Source organism: Chanos chanos, chromosome 5, assembly GCF_902362185.1.
Source record: "Chanos chanos chromosome 5, fChaCha1.1, whole genome shotgun sequence".
Taxonomy (NCBI): domain Eukaryota; kingdom Metazoa; phylum Chordata; class Actinopteri; order Gonorynchiformes; family Chanidae; genus Chanos; species Chanos chanos.
This window is the reverse complement of record NC_044499.1, coordinates 22,271,773-22,292,014: the sequence shown is the minus strand read 5'-3', so window position 1 is coordinate 22,292,014 and position 20,242 is coordinate 22,271,773. Positions and strand designations below refer to the sequence as shown.

The window sequence follows — 20,242 nt, the reverse complement described above, 5'->3', positions numbered from 1 at the left end:
CCACTATCCTACATTCTCTGTGCCTGTCACCCTCTCTCTCATTTTGTTTTATTTTACAAGCTGCACAGGCTCTTAAAAGCGGGGTAATTACATAATTAATGAGGTGAGTCTATAGAAGCACTGCATTACGCACACGCTCAGTGGGACTACATGAAAATTCCCATGAGGATACGATGTCATTCCTCATGGAAAGATCAATGGACAAATGTTGTCAGGGCTTTTCTCATTCCAATAAAGAATAGATGTGGGAGATAAATCTTTCATTAAAAACAAGAAAAAAGCGCATAATTCCTTATACATTGTGGCCAGTTGGGAGTTAAAAAAGTAACTGTGTACTTTTTTAATTGATTCAGCAGTGTAATTGAACCTTTTTCAGGCTTATGGTGTATTATTCAGAGCTATCATATTGAGGTGATGGAGTAATCTAAGCCCAGTCAGCAGTGTTTACATCACTGAGCTCCACTACGTCTGCTTAGCAGCAATGCATGTTGGGAGCCAGTCAGAGTAAAGATTAAATGAGAATATTATGGTTTTTTGTTTGTTTGTTTTGTTTTGTTTTTAATTCACCATGTAAATCCTCCCTTGACATTTGTCTTATATATATTGTTTTGAAGAAGAACATGAAAAAGAACTTTTTTTTTTTTTCAACGAGTCATTACTGCAATGCATTTTCATCTAATCTGTAGACCACTTTGCACAGATACAGTTCCGTTTCAGTATCGATGTAAAATTTACAATGTACTCTTTAAGCAGTGGGCAGTAAGTTGTCAGTGTGTTGTGTTATTACATGAAAAAAAAATTATATCAGATATTATAAACATAATATCTCTGAGATGTCATTTCAAATATACTCTGAGATTGTTGGCATGTTCACCTTAAATCAGTTTAAACTGTTTGGTTTTTTAGGCCGTTTACATGCTGTTTTTTGTTTCACTGTACCAGCTCTTTGTGTTTGGTACAGGATGAACCTTTAGCATACCTAGGCCTTTTGTGAATTAGCTAGATGAACTAAGAAGAACTAATTATGGCTCTGTCTTGCCATTTGACTGAGCCTTTTCCTGGTAGATCAGTCTTACTGAACCCATACCCTGGTCCGATCACCCTGATTGGATCTTACTCTGATTCGTCTCTCTGATCTTGGCTTTTCTCCATAGCTGATTTACAGCTGCCCATATTGTCTCATGGCTCGTGTGTGGTGAGTTTTCTCACACACACACATACACACACACACGCACACTCTTATATCATATTGGTGGGTCCTGTACATTAGGTCGGAATAAGCTATGAGTCTACCTGTGCCCTGGAAAGTGCTGGAAGCCTGAGAAAAGCAGCTGTCTTACATACAGGGATTAAAATGTCAAAAGCCAGTTATAAAGCAAAGGCTGATTCAAAAGGCTTTGAGTCACATCAGGTCCCAGATAACCTTTCAGACAGTGAAAAAGTGGCTAGAGAGGCTACAAGGCTTTTTTTTTTGCCACTTTTAAGCATGATAGAAAAGAGAACCTGAAATGTGTTCATTACATCTGTCAGTACCACAGTCTTTTTTTTTCATGCAATGTGTTCGTCTTGTTCACCGCATGAAAAGAAAATCATTTTTAGGGTAAGGACACATGCTGCTCCTGTACCAAAGAAGAGCATGAGGGAAATCTTTTCAACAAACAATTCTGGCAGAGCCTCAAATAAGTAGTTCAGATTTAAGAATTAAATATTGAAAATAATTACTGAATGCTCTGATGCAAATACTGAATTCCTATTGAATTCTCGCTCTTCTCTCCTTCTGAAAAGATATGAGCACAGCATAATAAAGCAAATGGCTGAAATCCTTACAGACATCTCATTAGAATAATTAACTTAATAATGAGTTTGAATGTTCCACACATTTCAGTTCCTGCTGATCTGCCAACTGCTTTGTGTAAAACGTCACTCAGTCATGATGAGTTTTTCTGCCCCTTAAAAATGAGTGGCTTTCATGACTAATGCAATTTATTTTATTTCTTTGTGTGTGTGTGTGTGTGTGTGTGTGTGTGTGTGTGTGTGTGTCTCGGTACCAATCTGCAAGCTCATTCAGTGTAGCCTGGGATTAAATGAACTACATAAAAAAACAATTCGGTGAATGAGGTCCGGGGTGGTTCTTTGTTGAATAGGAACAGTAACCATCTTTGTTAGGTCTCCTATGACTCTGAATGAGTTGAACATTAAACCACCCTCCAAAGGCTACCATTGTTTTATATACGTCAGATGATGTCGTAGACCAGTCTCTGAGCTTCTCACCTCTCCAACTGACCCGTCTGACCCAGTGTTTGTTGATATCATCGCTGTGAGTGTGTGAGAAACGTTCTCCTCAGTCAACTTACGGCCAAGGCCAGCTATAGGAACGAATTTTTACAAATCGCCAGGAGTCACAGGAAATATGTTGATGAAAATGCAGAAGGACAAAAAACCAAAAGAAGAAAAATGTAGTCCTGAAGTAAAACCCACACAGAGACGTAAATCCAAAAATGTTTTGCTGAGTGCTGAGCAGTGACCCCTGATGGCCCCTGTGGGTCAAGTCTTGACATGACTGTTGGTGTGTTACTGTGAGGTCAGATTATGGCAAATGCCACGTTGTCATAGTTACAGACCTCACATAATCAAACTTTAGCCCAGACAGATGGGGCTCTTGTGTTAAGCGATGTTTGAATGGCTGAATGGTTCTTACTGTTACTCTAGTAATAGTGCAATTGAACTTTCTTTTTTTTTTATCGAGTGCGTCTGTCTGACGTCAGCAGAGAATTGCGTTAGCTCCATCACTGGTGTGGTTGTACGTTTGACTATTTGCTGTTCAAAAGAGTCCAGGGCACATGTCATCAGCACAGGGTGATGATGAGAAACAGCGGTTCCTGCTCTAGTCCCTAACCAGGGTTCATCTGGAGACACGTTATGCCTGAGTGTTAGTGCTTCTACGACCTTCACACCATCTGAATGACCTCTAACTGTCATAAGGTCTCTAGATTTAAAAAATGTTTAATATTATTGTAGTAATATTAATAAGAAACAGTAAGCGCACATTTTAACACATTTGCTCTGAGTTGCCATTAGAGAGAGGTTAAAAGATGTTTCACTGTATTCCACGTCCTGTAGTTCTTTTTTTTTCTTTTTTTTTTTTGCCGAAGTATTACTCATACAGATGGAGCCTTGTGTGTGAATATATAATGGTAAAACTGATGACTTATGGGATGTTGTCATATCATTTCGGTTCTCTGTTGCACGAGAGCCCATTCACATGCATTCGTTCATATGCATGCCTACAAGATTTATGAGTAAATTTCAAGGTGCTACGTTTGAAAATTGAAGCGCTACCATAACGACACTTCCACTCTGATTCACATCTACAGTAGACAGTAATTTGCTGTACTGAGAAACATGCCGTCTGGGAGATAAACGATAAATTGGCCCTTTTTTGACCTTAACGCTCGATTTCCCCAGCCTGTTTTCCACATGACTGTGCCGTTCCCTGTTTCTAGCACCATCAGAAGAAAAGAGGAAGATGCAGATTTCTCTCCAGTAAGTTCGCACTTTAACAGGAATCTAAATGTACTCATTAAGTTTCGGTACAAGGGCCATTCAGTCTTCTTTTATTTTTTTTAACTGTGCCCCTTCAGTTTGAATAAGGTTATATTAAAGGGGAAGTTCATCTTTTCTCTCTTTGTAACCTCACTGTGGAATTCATTAGAACTACGGTCAGTTTTGTCACTCAGATTCATTTTGTTGTGTGTTGTTTTGTTTCTTGTGTAAAATGTTCATTTTCTGTGAAGTGTTTAATGCACTCTGAGCAATAATGTTTTATGGTTGTGGCTTTGCAACAAATAACCTTTTTGAAATGGGGAAACAAAAGGCAGAAAAAATGGGTTAAAATAAAGGGGGAAAAAAGCTACTGGGCAAGGGATTTTTGGAAGATCATATTATCTTCTTAGCACGGTTTTAATTCATCGCTGTTTAAATTGCAACATGTTTTACTACTGGTAAAGATAGGTTGTTTAACTTTTTTCCTTAGGTCAGTACTCAAGTTTCACAGTACCAGATATCAGAATGTAAATAATAGAAAGCATTGATAAAATTTTTATCAAAAAAACAGTATCCACAACTGTCAGAACAGGTTCAGAGAGACTTTTATTGGTTGGATCTTTGGACTGGAGATTTTAATGAACTAGATTTTATGGTTGAGCGGACAGGAGGACGAAGGGGTAATTAGATTTGATGTACAGGCCACAGCACTCTCAGATAAGTCAATAGGTTGCATTTGTCTAGACTGGAGCTCAGAGTAATTCATTTTCACCGCTTTCTATGAAAATGTATTACAAAATAAATACATACAAAAAGAACCGAAAAAATTGTTGGTAGGACATTTGATCTGCGATCATATCTCTTCATTTTAAATATATTTTATTAAAAGCATAAGCCGCCTGTTCAAGATCATTTTTTTTCTTTAATTCCGTGTCGGTGCAGTTCTCCATCCCTGACCATTTTCGGTCAAGTCAGAATCTACTCAGCGGATAAAAAAATAGCTATTGCTTTTCTCATTGCTCTGAACATCCAAGACCAGCGTTAATCGTTTTCATTCCCTCATTCATCTTGTTTACGTGTCTCTAAAGGATTGGAGCCAACTTAATGTGTTTTTTTCCAGAGGCTGTAGGTATTGCCGTGTGTCCCGTGTGAAAAGGATTCATGTGGGATTGTTGTGGACCTGGTCCCTCACCCTCAGGCCAGATCTGAAGGGGTCACGTTGGACACGGCCAAGCTCTTGGAGTCTCAGAGTCTGTTTTTCATGTGGGTTCAGTGTCTCACATCTCCAGAGTGTGTGTCTCACACTAGCCCTCGAGAACAGATTTGGAAAAATCAGAAAGAGTCGGGGAAAAACAGTCTCTGAAGTTTCACTGAGCTGTGGCTTTTTTAGCAAAGGTCAACTTGACCTTTCCCATCTGGGAAAATATCATTTACCCAAGCTCAGTAGAGCATATGATATGACCCTCTTTTCATAAACACAGTTACTGGCAACATGAGTGGGCCAAAACGTTTGCTCATTTCACTTAAGAGTTTTTTTATGCGTAGTTTAAAGATACATGGCCTCCACCTCTCCTTAATGAATGATAGTGAGCAAGAAGTGCAGTATTTTTTGGAAACTGTCTTTTCTTAGCCAGATATGTGATGCCTGACAAATTGAAATGTTTTGGGAGGGTTTTTTGTCTCTTTTAGAAAACCATCATGGGAATTCTTTCTTTCTCCCACCCTTTCATCCATCTATCCTTCCATCCATCCATTTATATTCATTCCTTTGTTCATTTATTCATTCAGAAAAGGCATGAATGAAAGCTTTTCCTAAGTATGCTTGTCATGTGTTGTTTGCAGAGATAATAGCAGACATGCGGTTTCTGTGAGGTATGTGTGTTAGTCTCTGACCCTTGATATCCTCTCCATTAACAACCCTGCAGCCTGAAAGAGGAGAACGTGTGTTTTATCGTAATGCTCACACCAAAACACTCTTTCGGCTGTATGTTAACACGGTTCAGCCTGGGTTTATTTGAATCAAGGTCATCAGCTCGTTCTGCTCGTGCCAATACATTTGATGCTGAGTCAGTGGCTCCCTCTCTTTCTCTCCCTCTCTCCTCAAGCCAACGCTGTCACTCTGGTGAAGCGAGTACCCGTTCAGGAAGGCAATCTGGAGGAAAAAGAGGCTCATCTGTCTCTCTGGCAGGGGTGAGGATGAAGAAGAGCAGGAGCGTGCTAGCGGTGACGCCGGGCGATGTGAGTGCTATGCTTGGATTTTCCCCAGAATTGGTGTGAATGTAGTTTACCCATTGACACTTCTGAATGTGGTTGGTGCTGCTTTCCATAGTTGCTCTTCCTTCTTTGTCCTTGTGCAGGTTTGATGTTGTGTACTGTCTACTGTATCCTTACTGAAAATATTTCCATTTCAGCTGTTCACTTCATTTATAACACAGTGCTCCACAATTTTTTTACAAAAATTAAGACACAGTTTGTTTTCTGTTATTGCTCTTACCTACTGTTTTTCCATTGCCATAATCAATTTTGATGCACAGAGTGAAAAAATAATAAAAAAGGCAGAACAAGAGGATGGAGCGAGTTGTTAGGCGATGACTCAATGGCATGTGACCGGAGGAACAGACTGGCCTCCCACGGGGCAGTCGGCAGAGAGAGAGAGAGAGAGAGAGAGAGAGAGACAGAAGGGCAGAGAGTGAGGTAAAGAGAAGAAAGAGGGATAGACAGATGACAGAGAGAGGGCACAGTGTCCATCTGTTTCTTGTTGCTAGTGTGGAGTGATACTGTTAGATGGCCTTGTGCATTTTTTTTTTCAGTAGTGTTTGTCAGGACGTTAGCTGCTCGTAGTAAAATTCATCAGAGTCCAGACCCTGATTCTGTTTAGAGTATCTGTAACAGACTATGTGTCCTGCAGCCAACAGTCTCAACCACACGGCAGTAGTAGTAATCCACTGCCTAAATTAGGGTGACTTAGAAGAGCAAAGATTACCCGGTTACCTAGTCTCAGTTTCCTTTCTCAGCATCCAACTTACCTTCAACATCCTGTTTTCAAACACATTCTCTCAACTTCCTGTTCTGTCATATTATGAATGCAATTTACACTGTCAAAACCCCCCTTTTTTCTTTTGGTTTTCTTCGCAATTATTTCTCCATCTTCATTACAGTTCAAAATCACACCACGGTTTTATGTCATTTGCTCCTTTGCTGTTGCCCCCTTTCGGCTGACATACATGGGTGTCAGGAACCCCCATTGCCAAAAGCAGCATCATGTGCTTGGTTCAGGATCAGCCCGCATCAACCTTTTATCAAAATTCACGGCCAAGCTAGTCAAAGGCGTTGCCATGGTAACCACGCCTGTCTTTCCGTCCGTCTCTTTGTCTGATCAACAGCTGATGTTCCTGCTGCCCGCGTGTGTCCGTACCACATAGATGTGTATAAATATTTAAAGCAACAAACAAAAAGAAAAACGCAAACTGACTCATTGGAGTTGGGAAAAGTACCTTGGGAAATGACATTTTACTGTTTTCGGAGCTGTGAAAAAGTGTTGGCTTACCCTAATGCGTTGCGCAGATTGAAACCTGTTTGGCAACCTGCTTATTATCCCAGTACCACCCCTGTCTTTGTCTTGAATGTATCTGTCTGTATGTCTATAGAGCACACTCTGTGTGTGTGTGTGTGTGTGTGTGTGTGTGCCTTTCTCTCTTTTTCTCTGCCTGGCCATTCGGCTGTCTCTTCTTTTTTATTTATTTATTTATTTGTTTATTTATTTTAATCTATCCTCCTACACAATCTCTGCTTCTGCATGCATGTGTGCACTTGCCTGCCACTCCATCTTTCATTTCATTAGTCCAGTCCTGCTGTCTCTCTCTCTTTCTGTCCACCTCACAAGCCTCCTTGTGATGGTCAGTGACTGATTTTTCAATCCGTCCCCTAGGGCTGTAAATGTGTTCATACAACACTATCTACATAGCATTTGCAGTTCATCACACACACTACGCACAACGAACTGAACCGTTTTCCCCTGTGCATTCAGTTGAACTGGGCAATGCATTCACTATATAACACTATACACATAGTTGTGATGTGATGGCAGTCTTGCATGATGCAATTTTGGTGCAATTTTTGTTGCATGAAACTAAATTGCAGTTAGTTGATTTTCATGCTTCCTGAAACAGGTCTCATGCAAGCACCAGTCAGCATCCCTGCAATTCATAATGTCTAAGTACAGCATTCCTGCAACTCATAATGTCTAAGTACAGCATCCCTGCAATTCATAATGTCTAAGTACAGTTTATTTGTAACTATGTGGATTAATCCATACGGGTTCATTGTGCAGCTCGCTTGTTGGGTAAGTGCGGACATATACTTAGGTTAGCCTGCGTTAGCAGGCAAGTTAGGAAGGTAGGCTGGGAAGCAAACATTGCAGATGGACTTCATTCATATTAAATGAGGGAAGACATACATAAAATGAAGCTGATTGGACGCTGAGTGTGACTTTAATTTCTTGTTCTCATAACAGTGACGATACATGAAATGACATCGCATGTGACTGGTTCCTGAAGCCGTGCTGTTTGTTCACATGCACAGCACAACACAGACTGTGAACTGTGAGTTCTGTGACCTGTGACTCCCTCATTCTCCCCAGTATCTCTGACTCAGCCTTATTCACTCTTCTTTTACAACTCAGCTGAAGTGTTAGCACAGAGCAATACAGCAGAGAGACCAGTCACTGCAGTACCATTATCTTAGGTGTGAGGGACAGAAAACTCACCGTGCCTAAAGAGATTGTTCCTCTGAACACCCATCACGTTTTACATTCATTTTAATAATTCGACGAGAGAAAACACATTTGAATCTAAATATCCACACATTTACGGGTTATAACAATAATACCATATCTTATATTGTAGCATGAGGGTCTCTTTTTTTTGTTTGTCTGTTTTTGTTTTTTCTTTTTTCTTCCGTAAGATGGAGTAATTAAGGTCACGGTTAGGGATTGGGGTTTGAAAGATGGTCTCGGGTCAGATCTAAGTTTAGGGCCAGACACATGCGAAGTCTGAGTCCACAGTGTATCATTCACACTGAGAAAAATATCAGCTCGTTATGATGTCTTAGGAGCGTGATAAATAATGTTGTGAGACGAAGCCTTTTGGACATTCACAGCATTTCCATTTGCCAAGTCTATGCACATGTTTATGTCACTCATAAACTTCTGTCAATCATCCAAATCTCAACCTGCTGAAACAGGCGCTGTTCCGAGTATTGAACCAGACGAGATGCATCTGATCTCGCCTTTTCATATGCAAGAGCTTTGTGTATGAATTTCTAATTGACATACACTCATAAGCTGAATATTCAACAGTCTCTTGGCAGGGTCATTTGGCGGTGCTTAAATTTCAGTGAGAGGCAGAGTCAGAATTGAGAATCACAAATCAAAAGCTAAAAATAAGCAACTACCAAAGACAAGATTTCCTCAAGCTCTGTTTGAGGAGTAGCCACTGATAGAGCTTACATGTTTATTTCACTATTATGTCAACTACAGGACATTGTGTAAGCATTAATTTCCAGTTCAGACTTAGAAATAAAAAATGTATATATATATATATATATATATATACATATATATATATATATATATATGTTTTTTAAGTGTGTGGCAGATTTATGGTATAAAACCCTAAAAGCAAAACATAATGGCAGTGAGATGGACAGACACAGTGAAGTGCTGTACTATGAAGATATTACAGAGTTGTTACCATGTAATAAACTGCCAGGTTGGCTGACAGGGTTTTTCATCAGCAGTAAAACAGCAGGAACGTGAGACGGTACAAAAGCAGACTTAAGCAAAACTAGAGAGCAGTACTCATTATAGGGCAGCCGGTCTTTTCCAAGAATTCATTCCGAGCCAGCCTAGGAAAGATGTGTGTGTATGCGTGCTTGTGTGTGTGCCTGTGTGTGTGTGTGTGTGTGTGTGTTGTTTATGTCCTGCTGTATTTCTCCTGGCTTCCTTACATTTGTGACTGCAGCCCCTCTCAAACACACACACACACACACACACACACACACACACACACATGCTTTCAGGCATCATTCGAAGAATCCCTGTCACAACCCCACCCCACCACCCCCGACTTCCTGGTAATTTTGTTTGGGTTATAAACTCCACTGACGGTGATGTGGGCTGCAGTGTGTGATTGGACTGGAGCAGGACACTTTTCATTGCTCTTCTGTCTGACAGAGCTGCTTTCTCACAGGCTTGGTCTGACTGAAACAGGGCCATTAATTCACACCACTCATAAATCTCTGTAAAGATCCAGTAACAGCAGGCTCAAGTCAGTGACGCTGCCACACAGCACATCCAGCAGCTCCTCACAACGCTGAAAGAGGGAGTTTTCTTTTCTTTCTGTTCTACTTCTTCTTTTGTAAACTTATATAAAAGTGGCAACACTCTCACAAGCATACGTCATACCATCAGCTGAGTCATGATGGTAAGTGTGTGAAAAAGAAGAAATGGAGAGGGTTAATCATAAAAGGATGAGGCTGACACTGCATGTGTCTTATTGATTGTAACTCAATGATGTTCTGGATATCTGACTAATGTAAGACCATGACGATGATATTATGGAATTATTTAAGTCAAAGGTAAGACACCAAAGACTGTGCAATGACATATGATTTGAGATTGAGATAATAAGATTATGTAGTATTAATTTGATAATGCTTATTAATCTTTGGCTGATATTTTGTATTGATGGGGGCTAAGTGTTAATTGGCTTGCGGTAGCAGAGCGCCCTCAAGTGTACATAGACAGACAAATATTTACTCTGGGGTATTGCTGAAAAAAGTTGCCTTCAGTTGTCTGAGCACAAACGCAAGATCAACTTTTGTGTAACTATGAGAACAGAACATTCTCTGGTTATGAAGCTGTGTTTCCCTATCATTCATTTTTTTCAAGTTTGTGGTCAGGGACTTATTTTATGTAGTCAACAAACTGATAGTGCCTGTAAATGTCTTAAATGTCTCTGGGCAGGACTGTAAGGAGCCCCTCGGATACGCCTCCTCAGGACACACGCTGGGCGTAGACCTCCGCAGGGGGCGCAGGCGTCACTCTGGCACCCTGCTGCTGCCGCCGTTGTCATGGAGACAGGCAGAGAGGTCACGGACCCCTGAGGAGGATCCCGTGTCCAGACCCACGACCCTGGCGTTTGTCGCCCCGCCCCGTATCGACATCACCCCTGTGGCTCAAGAGAGGTGAGTGACAAAGCTCATTTTCCTGTTTCCCAATCAATCAGCAGAAGTCAGGTTTCAAGAGGTATATATTAGGGAGGGGAGGAGTTTGGCTCATGTATCAAAAAAAAAAAGAAAAACACAGTAATGCTTTGATGTCGAAATGGCTAATTTTACAGCAGTAAAATGTCAGAAAGAATATGGTCACTCATGCCCTTAGTGATATTTTACTATGCATTAAGCATGACAAAAGGATGTTCTCTGGAAGGAAAGAGCCATATTTCGAAGTATGACAAGTTTCCCAAGTTTCTTTAAAACTTATTAGAGACAACTCCAAGTTTGATTTATTTTGACAATTAAATTTTAATATTCACTTCGGCCTCAACTGCGTAGTTTATTTGGTGTGGATTTACCTGACTGCAATGTCAGACTGTCTCCACAAGGTGGCATTTTACTCTGAGTGACATTTCGGCAAGGCTGCCTGTAAATCAAACAAGGTTTTTTTTTTGAGTCATTTATACAGAGTTTGCTGTCATTTCTCTTTCCCACCGTCATGGAAGGTTTGAGTTTTGAAAGTTTTGAAAATGGGCAAAAGACACTCTACCAGACACTCTTTTCATATCAGTGGCTTCAGTGTGAATCTCCCTAAATTAAAAAAAAAATGCCCCAGACTTCCACATGAAAACTAGGCCCTCATCTTTTAATCAGAAGGGCCAGGGGTAAAAAAAACAAACAAAAAAAACAAGCCTAAGGCTATCTTCGCCCAGCACCTGTCAAATTCAGACCGTTTGGATCCAAGCTCACAATGCATTTAGGAAGATGAAATGACTGCCAAGAGGAGGGGTTTCCACGACAGCACGACTTATTATACCTGGAAAACCTTGGCTTTCTCACCCTGGGTAGTACTGTGTAAAGCAATAAGGTGAAAAGGAGCAGTCGTGATCCTACGGCTTTACGTCTGTCTATTTATATCGGATGTGAGAGAGCAAAGAAGAAGCTATTTAGAGGGAGAGTTTTTGGAGCGATTTCACAGACCCCAGGGAGGGAAGAAGGAGGCTCTGTAGAAGGCTGAGTATTCTGGAGAGGCGTATCCAGTGCCTTGCGACACCCCAAATGGGACGGAATGAGGGGCAGAGGCCTCAGAAGTAGGGCATAGATTGGACGGAAGGACAAAAAAAAAAGAAAAAGAAAAAAAACCACAGGGATGAGAACAGGATGAAATAAGGATGTGGATTTCGGGTATTCTAGTCCAGCCTGTAAAAAAACACCTCTATAGCTGCTTAAACCCAGTTCTACCACAGTGTTTGATTTGTACTTTTGGTGGATTTGGCTTTCTTCAATCTTGAAGAATAGGTGCTCAGAACGATGGAGGGTAAAGAGGCTTTCTGTGAGGGGCTGGAATCGGGTTTAGACATAAAGCACCATAGGGTTCAGATTAATTTAGGACTAGACCAGGAGCTGGACCCAGAACCTCAGCCTAACATGACAGAACCGTCAGCTTGTCCAAAAAACTCATCAGAGACTTCGCCGAGAATGTTCCGGAAGCTGGTTGCAAATAAGAGCATCCGTCAACGGCGACGCTTCACTGTGGCTGTTTCTCATGCCCGGTAAGGCTTGGGCAGTGTAAAACGATTTTGTGCGTGTGTGTGTGTGTGTGTGTGTGTGTGTGAGGGCACATAGGTTAAATGTTCAGATTATTATTTTCCACTAGGATGATTTGCTGAGAATTTTGTGTACTATTCATTTGTCCCTATTGATATATGTCAGCTCCACTCACAAATGAAAATGGATGGGATGTTTTTGAATCATGGGGGGGTTGACCAGGGGACACTCCTGTTTTCTGTGTGGTGGTAGTGGTGGTGGTGGGGGGGTGTCTCACAGGCTGAGCTGAGAGTGTGGTGAAGAGAGGAGGTCCGATTTGAAAGGCTGTTTGGCTTGTGGCACTGGAAGCATGGTTCTGAAATGAGCTGGTATCTCTGAAGACTCTCTTATCCCTGTGAAGAGGTCTGTTATGATGAGTAAGCAGTAACCAGAGCTGTGCAATACCACCCAGACAGTCTGAGAGATTACCACTCGCTCACATTTAGACATGTCTGTGCACGCTCTCTCTCTCTCGCTCTCTCTCTCTCTCTGACACATAAACACATGCAGACATACACATGCTTGCATGCAGGCGTATGCACACAAACACACACACACACATACACACACACAAAAATACAGACACACACGTGCACACACACACAAAAACACAAACACACACACACGCACTTTCATTTTAAAGTATGTTCTCAAACACATTTTCTCTCTCAGACCCACACTTTTCCTTTCTGTCTTCTTTTTCTCTCATCAAGCCCCCCACCCCCCAGCCCAGCCCCGCCCAGCCCATCACTAACACTCCAGGGAGATGGTTTAGTAAGGCTGAAGGACATGGAAATGAGAAGCACTTTCAAGGCTGTGGCGCTGCACTCCTGCTGTGTCTTAAGTCATCACATTCCTTCTGCTGTTGCTTGGATCAAAGCCCACCACCATTTCTCCAGTCCCCTCTCATCCCATTACTCTGTGACCCACATACGTCTCACTGTGCCAGTACATGCCCGTCCTGCGCCTTTCTCTCTCTGTCTATCTGATCTTCACTCTTACTTCCACACATATAGCACTCTAGATCCTACAATACACCCACATATGCCACTCTGGGTTCTACCATACATTCACATACACCGTTCTAGGTTCTACCATACGCTCACATATACCATTCTAGATTCTGCCTTAAACTCATATGTACCATTCTAGAGCTTACCATACATTTACATATACCACTCCAGATTCCACCATACATTTAAATATACCACTCTAGATTCTACATACATTTACATATACCGCTCTAGATTCTACCATAGACTCACATTTACCACTCCAGATTCTTCCATACATTCACATATACCATTCTAGATTCTACCATACACTTACGTATACCACTCGAAATTCTACTATATTGTACCGCTGTATTCAATTTAATGAGAACAGATTTTCTTTGGTTGCATCAGGGAAGCTGGATAGATAGATAGATAGATAGATAGAGGGAGAGTGACAGAGAGAGAGAGAGAGCTGCTAGGAATGTGCCATTGCTTCTCTTCCCACAGAAGAGAAACAAATTGGGAGATAAAGAGCAGTCGGCGAACAGATAAAAAGAGTCCGCTCCCTGTAATCCAGCCCAGATGTATGGGCTGTCTTCTGTCAGGCACAGAGTACAGGGCTGTCTGTACAGTAAAGTGATGGGGCGTCCTGCAGACAGGCACTCCCCTTCTTACTGACCATGCCCTGGCACAGGTCAAACATTTATGCCTTACGACGTATTTATCGTTTATGTGTGTGGGTGTGGTTGTGCAGTGGTGGGTGTGTTTGTTGGGTTTGTCAGTTCATGGTTCACGTAACAGTAACATCGTGCCGTGTGGACCTGTTGGCCCAACAAGGAGGTAAATTTCTGGAAAAACTCACCATGTGCCAGCCAGTTCTTTATCCTATTTTTTTAAAGATTACTATGACTGAAAAAAGTTTCAAATATTTCATTTCTGGAGTTCTGATTGTAGTAAGGGATAGATTTGTCAATCTTCAAAAACAGTTAAATGCAACTGAACTGAAATTCCTCATGAGTATATAGAAAGAAAGTGTGTGTGTGTGTGTGTTAAACTGGGTTAAATTTGTGTGTTTAATGTAGAGGCAATGCATGGAGGAAGTGTAGGGCTGCCTTTTCTAGTTCCCATCTAAATGTAATCCATATTGAATAATAATCTAATGGAGGGATTAGCGGGGTAAATGCCAGGCAAATATTGAGAGGGCTATCGTGACAGCTGCATTCAGAATCATTGGTGCTGGAAAAACAGCTTACTGGCCATACACCTCCTCCAGCCAATGGCAGACCAGTGTGTTCAGGTATGGCACGTCCAATGGTTTAGACCTTTTTTTGTGTTAAGCTTTGATGGACAAACTCTCTCATTCATAAGAAAAAGAGCACACTTAAAGCATCCTTCTCTGAGGTAATGGAATATAGCCATAAACTAATAAAGAATCAGGGATGAATGTACACTTTTGAGGTTATCTTTGGACTGCCCTCTAGTGTATTCTATTGGTAGGACATAGGACTCTTACCGAGCAAAATTTAAAAGACTCTTAAAGTGTGTGTGTGTGTGTGTGTGTGTGTGTGTGTGTGTGTATTGGCAATCCACTCAAACATGTAACTTAGAAGATGAAATAATAAGTTGATAAAAATAAGAAGAAATTTAACAGTAACAGTAATGACTGCAGTGTAATAGACACAGTGCAGTTAGGGGACATTAACATTCCTCCTTGGCTGCTGGTTGTACATTTTTACAGTGAAGACTGGTGTGCAGGTGTTCTTTGGAGTGCTAAACTTTTAATGTGATTGCAGTTCGGTTCAGACTGACAGTTGCTGCAATGGGTATTCTGTTTTAGAGGCAGAAATGGGAAGACAAAACAGATCATTCAAGTCTTGTATAAGTCATTTAGTTTGCAAGTCTTGAGGCTGCGTGCTATGTGTTTGCCTGGGTTTGTTAGATGAGGAGAGAGTATAATTAAATTGCATTGCCAATATGCTTAACATGCTCTTAAAGCCTTTACAGTCTTTGTACGCCTACTGAAATTGGCAGTATAATTGGAAAGATTTAACATGTCTTGGCCATCGCTGAGAAAAGACATGAGGTTGGACTCAGACTGCGTAAGGAATCATTTAAGTGAAATCTGTAATGATCATTAAGGAAGCGAAAGAAGCGCAGTCAAGTGAAGGAGAACTCTAGTTACTCCCCACTCACTTCTACTGATAACTATTACTACTCACTGTCACTGCATCTTATTAACTCGGATCAATTTCATTGGTCAATGTCTAGGAATTTTATGAATATTAATCAGCCTGTTAATGATTTTCATTCATCCATGTAAAGAGACCACTCATCACTACTGAATTACTCAGCAGTGCTTAACTCAGTAGTGTGTAACTCAGTAGCATGTTATCTACGACAATCAGTTTGTTCTTCCATGTAGCCAGAGAACCGTGCATCAAAATACTAAAAAACGATCTCCACCTTTTCTCTGACCTTGGAAGTGATTCTGAGCAGCGGTTGTGCAGCTGTCTGTCTGTTTTTGACCCTTGTGTTGTGTAATATAATTGTGTAATATTATGATGCAATTGACATTTACATCTTCGGGAGGATTTTTCATTGTTGGCCTGAGGTGGTCTCACCTTTCCGCACAGGTGACTGCGTAGTATGGGCTGTCGTGCGTGTACACAGAAACACGCCCTTCAAAACAAACCTTCCGCACATTCTATATGTTCAGGAGGTTTAGTCTCTTCAGATGATTGTGTTTTCATTTTATCTTATGATTTGTACAGAGCGCTTCAACTTGCTATCTGGAGCATTTCTGTGTTTGACTTCTGTAAACCTTTTTATGGTGACATGGCTTCATACCGCAACAAATGAATGAATTCTCTTTGATCACCGAGCAGCAGGTGGGGGGGAGGGGCGTGTTATTGGGTGGGTTGAAATGGGCTTTGGCCTTAAGTTGACTTTAGGTGCCTTCTCCCAAATATGATCTGCTCAGTGGAAGAACTCAAACAACACAAAGCTCAATATATTAGTTATGAAAATTAGGCCTGCGCGATATGAAGAAAATCTGTGAGGTGCGATAACATTGTTCAATATTGCGAGGACAATATGACTTACAATAAATTAACAGATATTGAACTGTGCATAACTATACAGTTCCTGTGTCTTTCTGCTTTAATAGATACACTGTTAACACAGACCCCAAACACTGAATAGCCTATGCCCACTGAATAGGGAAATGAAATAAATGATTTCAAACATGCTTTTATTGAATAAATTGCACATGAATACCTGACCAATTAAACAGAACATTAATTTAAATAAGACATTATAACTTTAACAAATTAAAGTTTAACTCTGTGAAATGGACTGTTGTTGCAATGATGGAAAGGTTTTAGATTTGCTGCAGCTCGACGTTTGTGGTTTTGTGGTTTTGTGGTTTGGCCAGTTTTGAATTGTTCGTGTAGTTCTTTATGGTTGTATTACAGGTGGTGATGGGGGTTGGTGTGTTTCCTCTAGAAGTTGTGTTATGTTTTACATGTTTTACACAGTGCCTGTGTTTGTAACAGGTCGTCTCTCCTGAATCCAGAATAATTCCAAATAGCAGAAGTGTTGTTCGTCTTCACCACAAGGTCTTCGTCAACCACATTTTCCTCGCTCTTCTCTCCTTCCTCAGCCATCCTGTGAGCTAACCTCGCATTCGTCACCAAATTGACACCAATTAAACTTTGAGTAGCTGACGGCAAGCTGGGGCCTATCCTGGGCTTCATCTTCAGGGTCAAATGTTCGCATGCTGAGTGTGAATGCATGGCGCATGTGAATAAAAGGATTTTTCTTATTCATCGCGTTTCTTTTGCAAGCTGTTTATTGCGCATGTTCATAATGATGAAAATACGATTTATCGGTCAGCACTAATGAAAATATACAAACAGAAATGCATGGCACTTTTTTTTTTGTTGCAGAGAAAGTTTCTCCTTTCACTTCTGAGGTGGAAAAGAAAATGAGAGTAAACTGGAGATCTGTTTCAGGCACTCAGTTCAATGTGAATCTGTTCATAATACCAGCCTTCACCCAGAATTGAAACTGTTTTCACTTTCTTATCATGGATAAAATATTATGTGAGAAGACAGGATCTAGCAGCATTTTAAGAGATTCTTCATGCTGCTCCAGCTTTGAGCAGCCACAGTTCCTTGCATTATGAAGCAGTGCATTCTGTTAAAAAAAAAATTTCTATGTGAATTGGGCCTTGGAAATCCACTCTTGCCCTGTCAATGCCTGAAACGTCACGGTATGTGGAAACAGGGTTCACAGTGTACTTCAGTGTAACCTCAGGGCTCTGATGTCATATTCTTGTCATTATCTTGTGTACAGTCTAATCATTCAAAAACATCACTGACAGTGGGTTTTGTTCCAGACACTAATCAGTATGTTGCATAGTCATAATCAGATCTCTCTCTCTGTCTCTCTCTCTCTCTCTCTCTCTCTCTCTGTCTCTCTGTGTCTACTGTTTCCCATGCAGTTTCAATGTGGAGAATGGTCCTCCAGGAAGCTGCAGTCCCCTGGAGTCTCAGGTCTCTCCAGGCTCAGGTCTGGTCCTCCACCCAGGTATCTCCAGTCACAGCCAGCGCAGGGAGTCCTTCCTCTACCGCTCGGACAGTGACTACGAGCTCTCCCCCAAGTCCATGTCCCGAAACTCCTCCATCGTGGGCGAGCTGTGAGTGACCCCGCAGTGGGCTCCAGGCTGTTTTTCTAGCTGAATAATTTTCTTTCTTTTTTTTTGTCCTCGGGGTAATAATTTTCATTGGCGCCTTGAAAGATTGGATGCTGGTCAGTTTCAGTCGGATTTATTTTAAATACTTTCTTTGCATTCATTGACCTGTTATGTCACTTTTGTGTAGTTGTTAGATGCCCTGATCTCCATATAGCAGGCATCTAATCCCCCTCAGGCCAGGGAGGCCAGACACTGAAGTTTCAGACTCTTTGACCTCCTCTATGTGGAGTCTAAACTTAGACAATACATCCTAGTTAAACTTCATTTTACTTTACTTGGGGCTACTTACTGTCTCAGCATAAACAGCAATAAAGCAGATGGGGGACCTGAACAATGAGACATAATCTTCTTCTTTTTCAGACATAGTGAAGATTTGATTGTTACACCATTTGCACAAGTAAGTTACTGATGTGGTTTTTTGTTTTGTTTTTTTTTTTGTTACCACTGACTCAAACCCCTTTGCATTTAATTAGCACACATTTACTATATGCTTACATTGTGTTTTTTTTGTTTTGTTTTGTTTTGTTTGTGATGGTAGGTACTGGCAAGTCTACGCACTGTGAGAAACAATGTCAGCATCTTAACCAATGTACAGTGTCCTTCTAGCAAGTAAGTGATTTTTTTTGAATGTTATGTTTAAGACAATTCCAAAGCTAGTCATCATAGAAGATGCTATTGGATCCTGATGGGCTTCACTGTCATTGTAATGTATCTGCCACTAGAGGGCGCAGTAGTCGTCTCAAATTTCACATGTAGTCACACAGGGGCTTTTTGTCTCTTTGCTTGACATGGTGATGTAGTAGTTATATAATTTTACACTTAAAATCATTTAATTTGTCAGATGACTGCCCCAGGATTAGTGTGACACACTCTAAGGAGAAACATAAACACAAAAAAAAAAATAAGGTAGCAAACATAGTGTAGAATGTCCTAAAGTATTCTGAAGTGTACTGTTCCATTTCCAAAAAGGTCATTTGTTTTAAACTAGGACAGATACAGATGTCAGTTTCTGCAGACAGTGAGCAAATACTATCAACAAACATAAACTTGGGTCATAGTCAGGCTATGTAAAATAAGGGAACCGTAAAAAAAAAAAAAAAAGTCTATATGTTTTTGTAAAACAGTAACAGTTTTATAGTGACAGATATGTTGATAAGTCTCTTTTGAACATATTAGAATGCCAACATGTTATTTCTGTTGCATAGTTAGGACATCGATCAGGGTAAAATTATTTCTTCTTTCTTTTTAAAATGCTTTAATTTTTTTTTCTTTTTTTTAAAGGAGGTCCCCTGTGGCTGGACAGCCTCCAGGGACACAGGTTTGTCTGTCAGGTGAGCTTTCACATCTGCTTTCTCTGGTATTAGCGTACATAAACCGTTTCCTTATTACAGTATATCAAACCCTGTTCCCACTGTTTTCACTTCTCTTTTATTGAGTTGGCAGAAAAAAAAAGATGCAGTCGATATGTTACCATCGCACAAACTGTGATAACTCAGGCCAAGCACACATAACCTTCTATAATGAATTCAATCTTGGATTTAAATGAAATATTTGATTGGTCTTCCTGCCAGCAGCGTACTTCAACAGAGCAAATTTGGACAGTATTGCAAGTGCATTTGCTTTTATGACCTGACGTTGGCCGTAGAGACTGGTCTTCATACTTTGATGGCAGGTTTAAGACAGTGAATTTCTCTGTAGAGAAAACAATGATGGATATTTACCAGTAATAAATTGAAGTAGGCAGTAGATGAAAGAAAGTAAACAAAAAGAAAAAAAAAAAAGACTGGAAGGAGAAAGAAAAGAAAGGAGAAAGAAAAAGGAGAACTATGGTCCGAAGAAGCGAAACCATCATTTGAAAAGGCCCTGCAGGTGTGCTGACGTATGAAGGCTTATTTGGCATATTTGTTGGCTTCTTTGGAAAGTGCTTCGCTGAAACTTGCCAGAGCTTCTCTCTGCATTTCCCAGGAATGAGAATCTGAGAATGCAGTCTGGTTATTTCAAAAGAGAGAGAGAGAGAGAGAGAGAAATGAGTGAGAGGAAAAATGACTATGAGGCAGAGAGAGAGAGAGAGAGAGAGAGAGAGAGA

At 40.8% G+C, this 20,242-nt stretch overlaps 1 protein-coding gene across 2 annotated transcripts in view; it reads left to right on the top strand.

The window, feature by feature from the left end:
* The first annotated feature begins 5,739 nt into the window (after positions 1 to 5,739).
* The window catches only part of pde4bb (phosphodiesterase 4B, cAMP-specific b), a 36,597-nt gene continuing 22,094 nt past the window's right edge, over positions 5,740 to 20,242 (top strand). The window contains exons 1-7 of one of the 2 annotated variants that reach the window (XM_030773291.1): positions 5,740 to 5,781; positions 6,512 to 6,529; positions 10,568 to 10,788; positions 17,905 to 18,099; positions 18,517 to 18,553; positions 18,695 to 18,765; positions 19,438 to 19,487. In XM_030773291.1, coding sequence (XP_030629151.1) covers positions 5,740 to 5,781; positions 6,512 to 6,529; positions 10,568 to 10,788; positions 17,905 to 18,099; positions 18,517 to 18,553; positions 18,695 to 18,765; positions 19,438 to 19,487 — 634 coding nt within the window. The remainder of the gene's footprint in view (positions 5,782 to 6,511; positions 6,530 to 10,567; positions 10,789 to 17,904; positions 18,100 to 18,516; positions 18,554 to 18,694; positions 18,766 to 19,437; positions 19,488 to 20,242) is intronic. The other variant, XM_030773290.1, reaches the window with a different exon arrangement.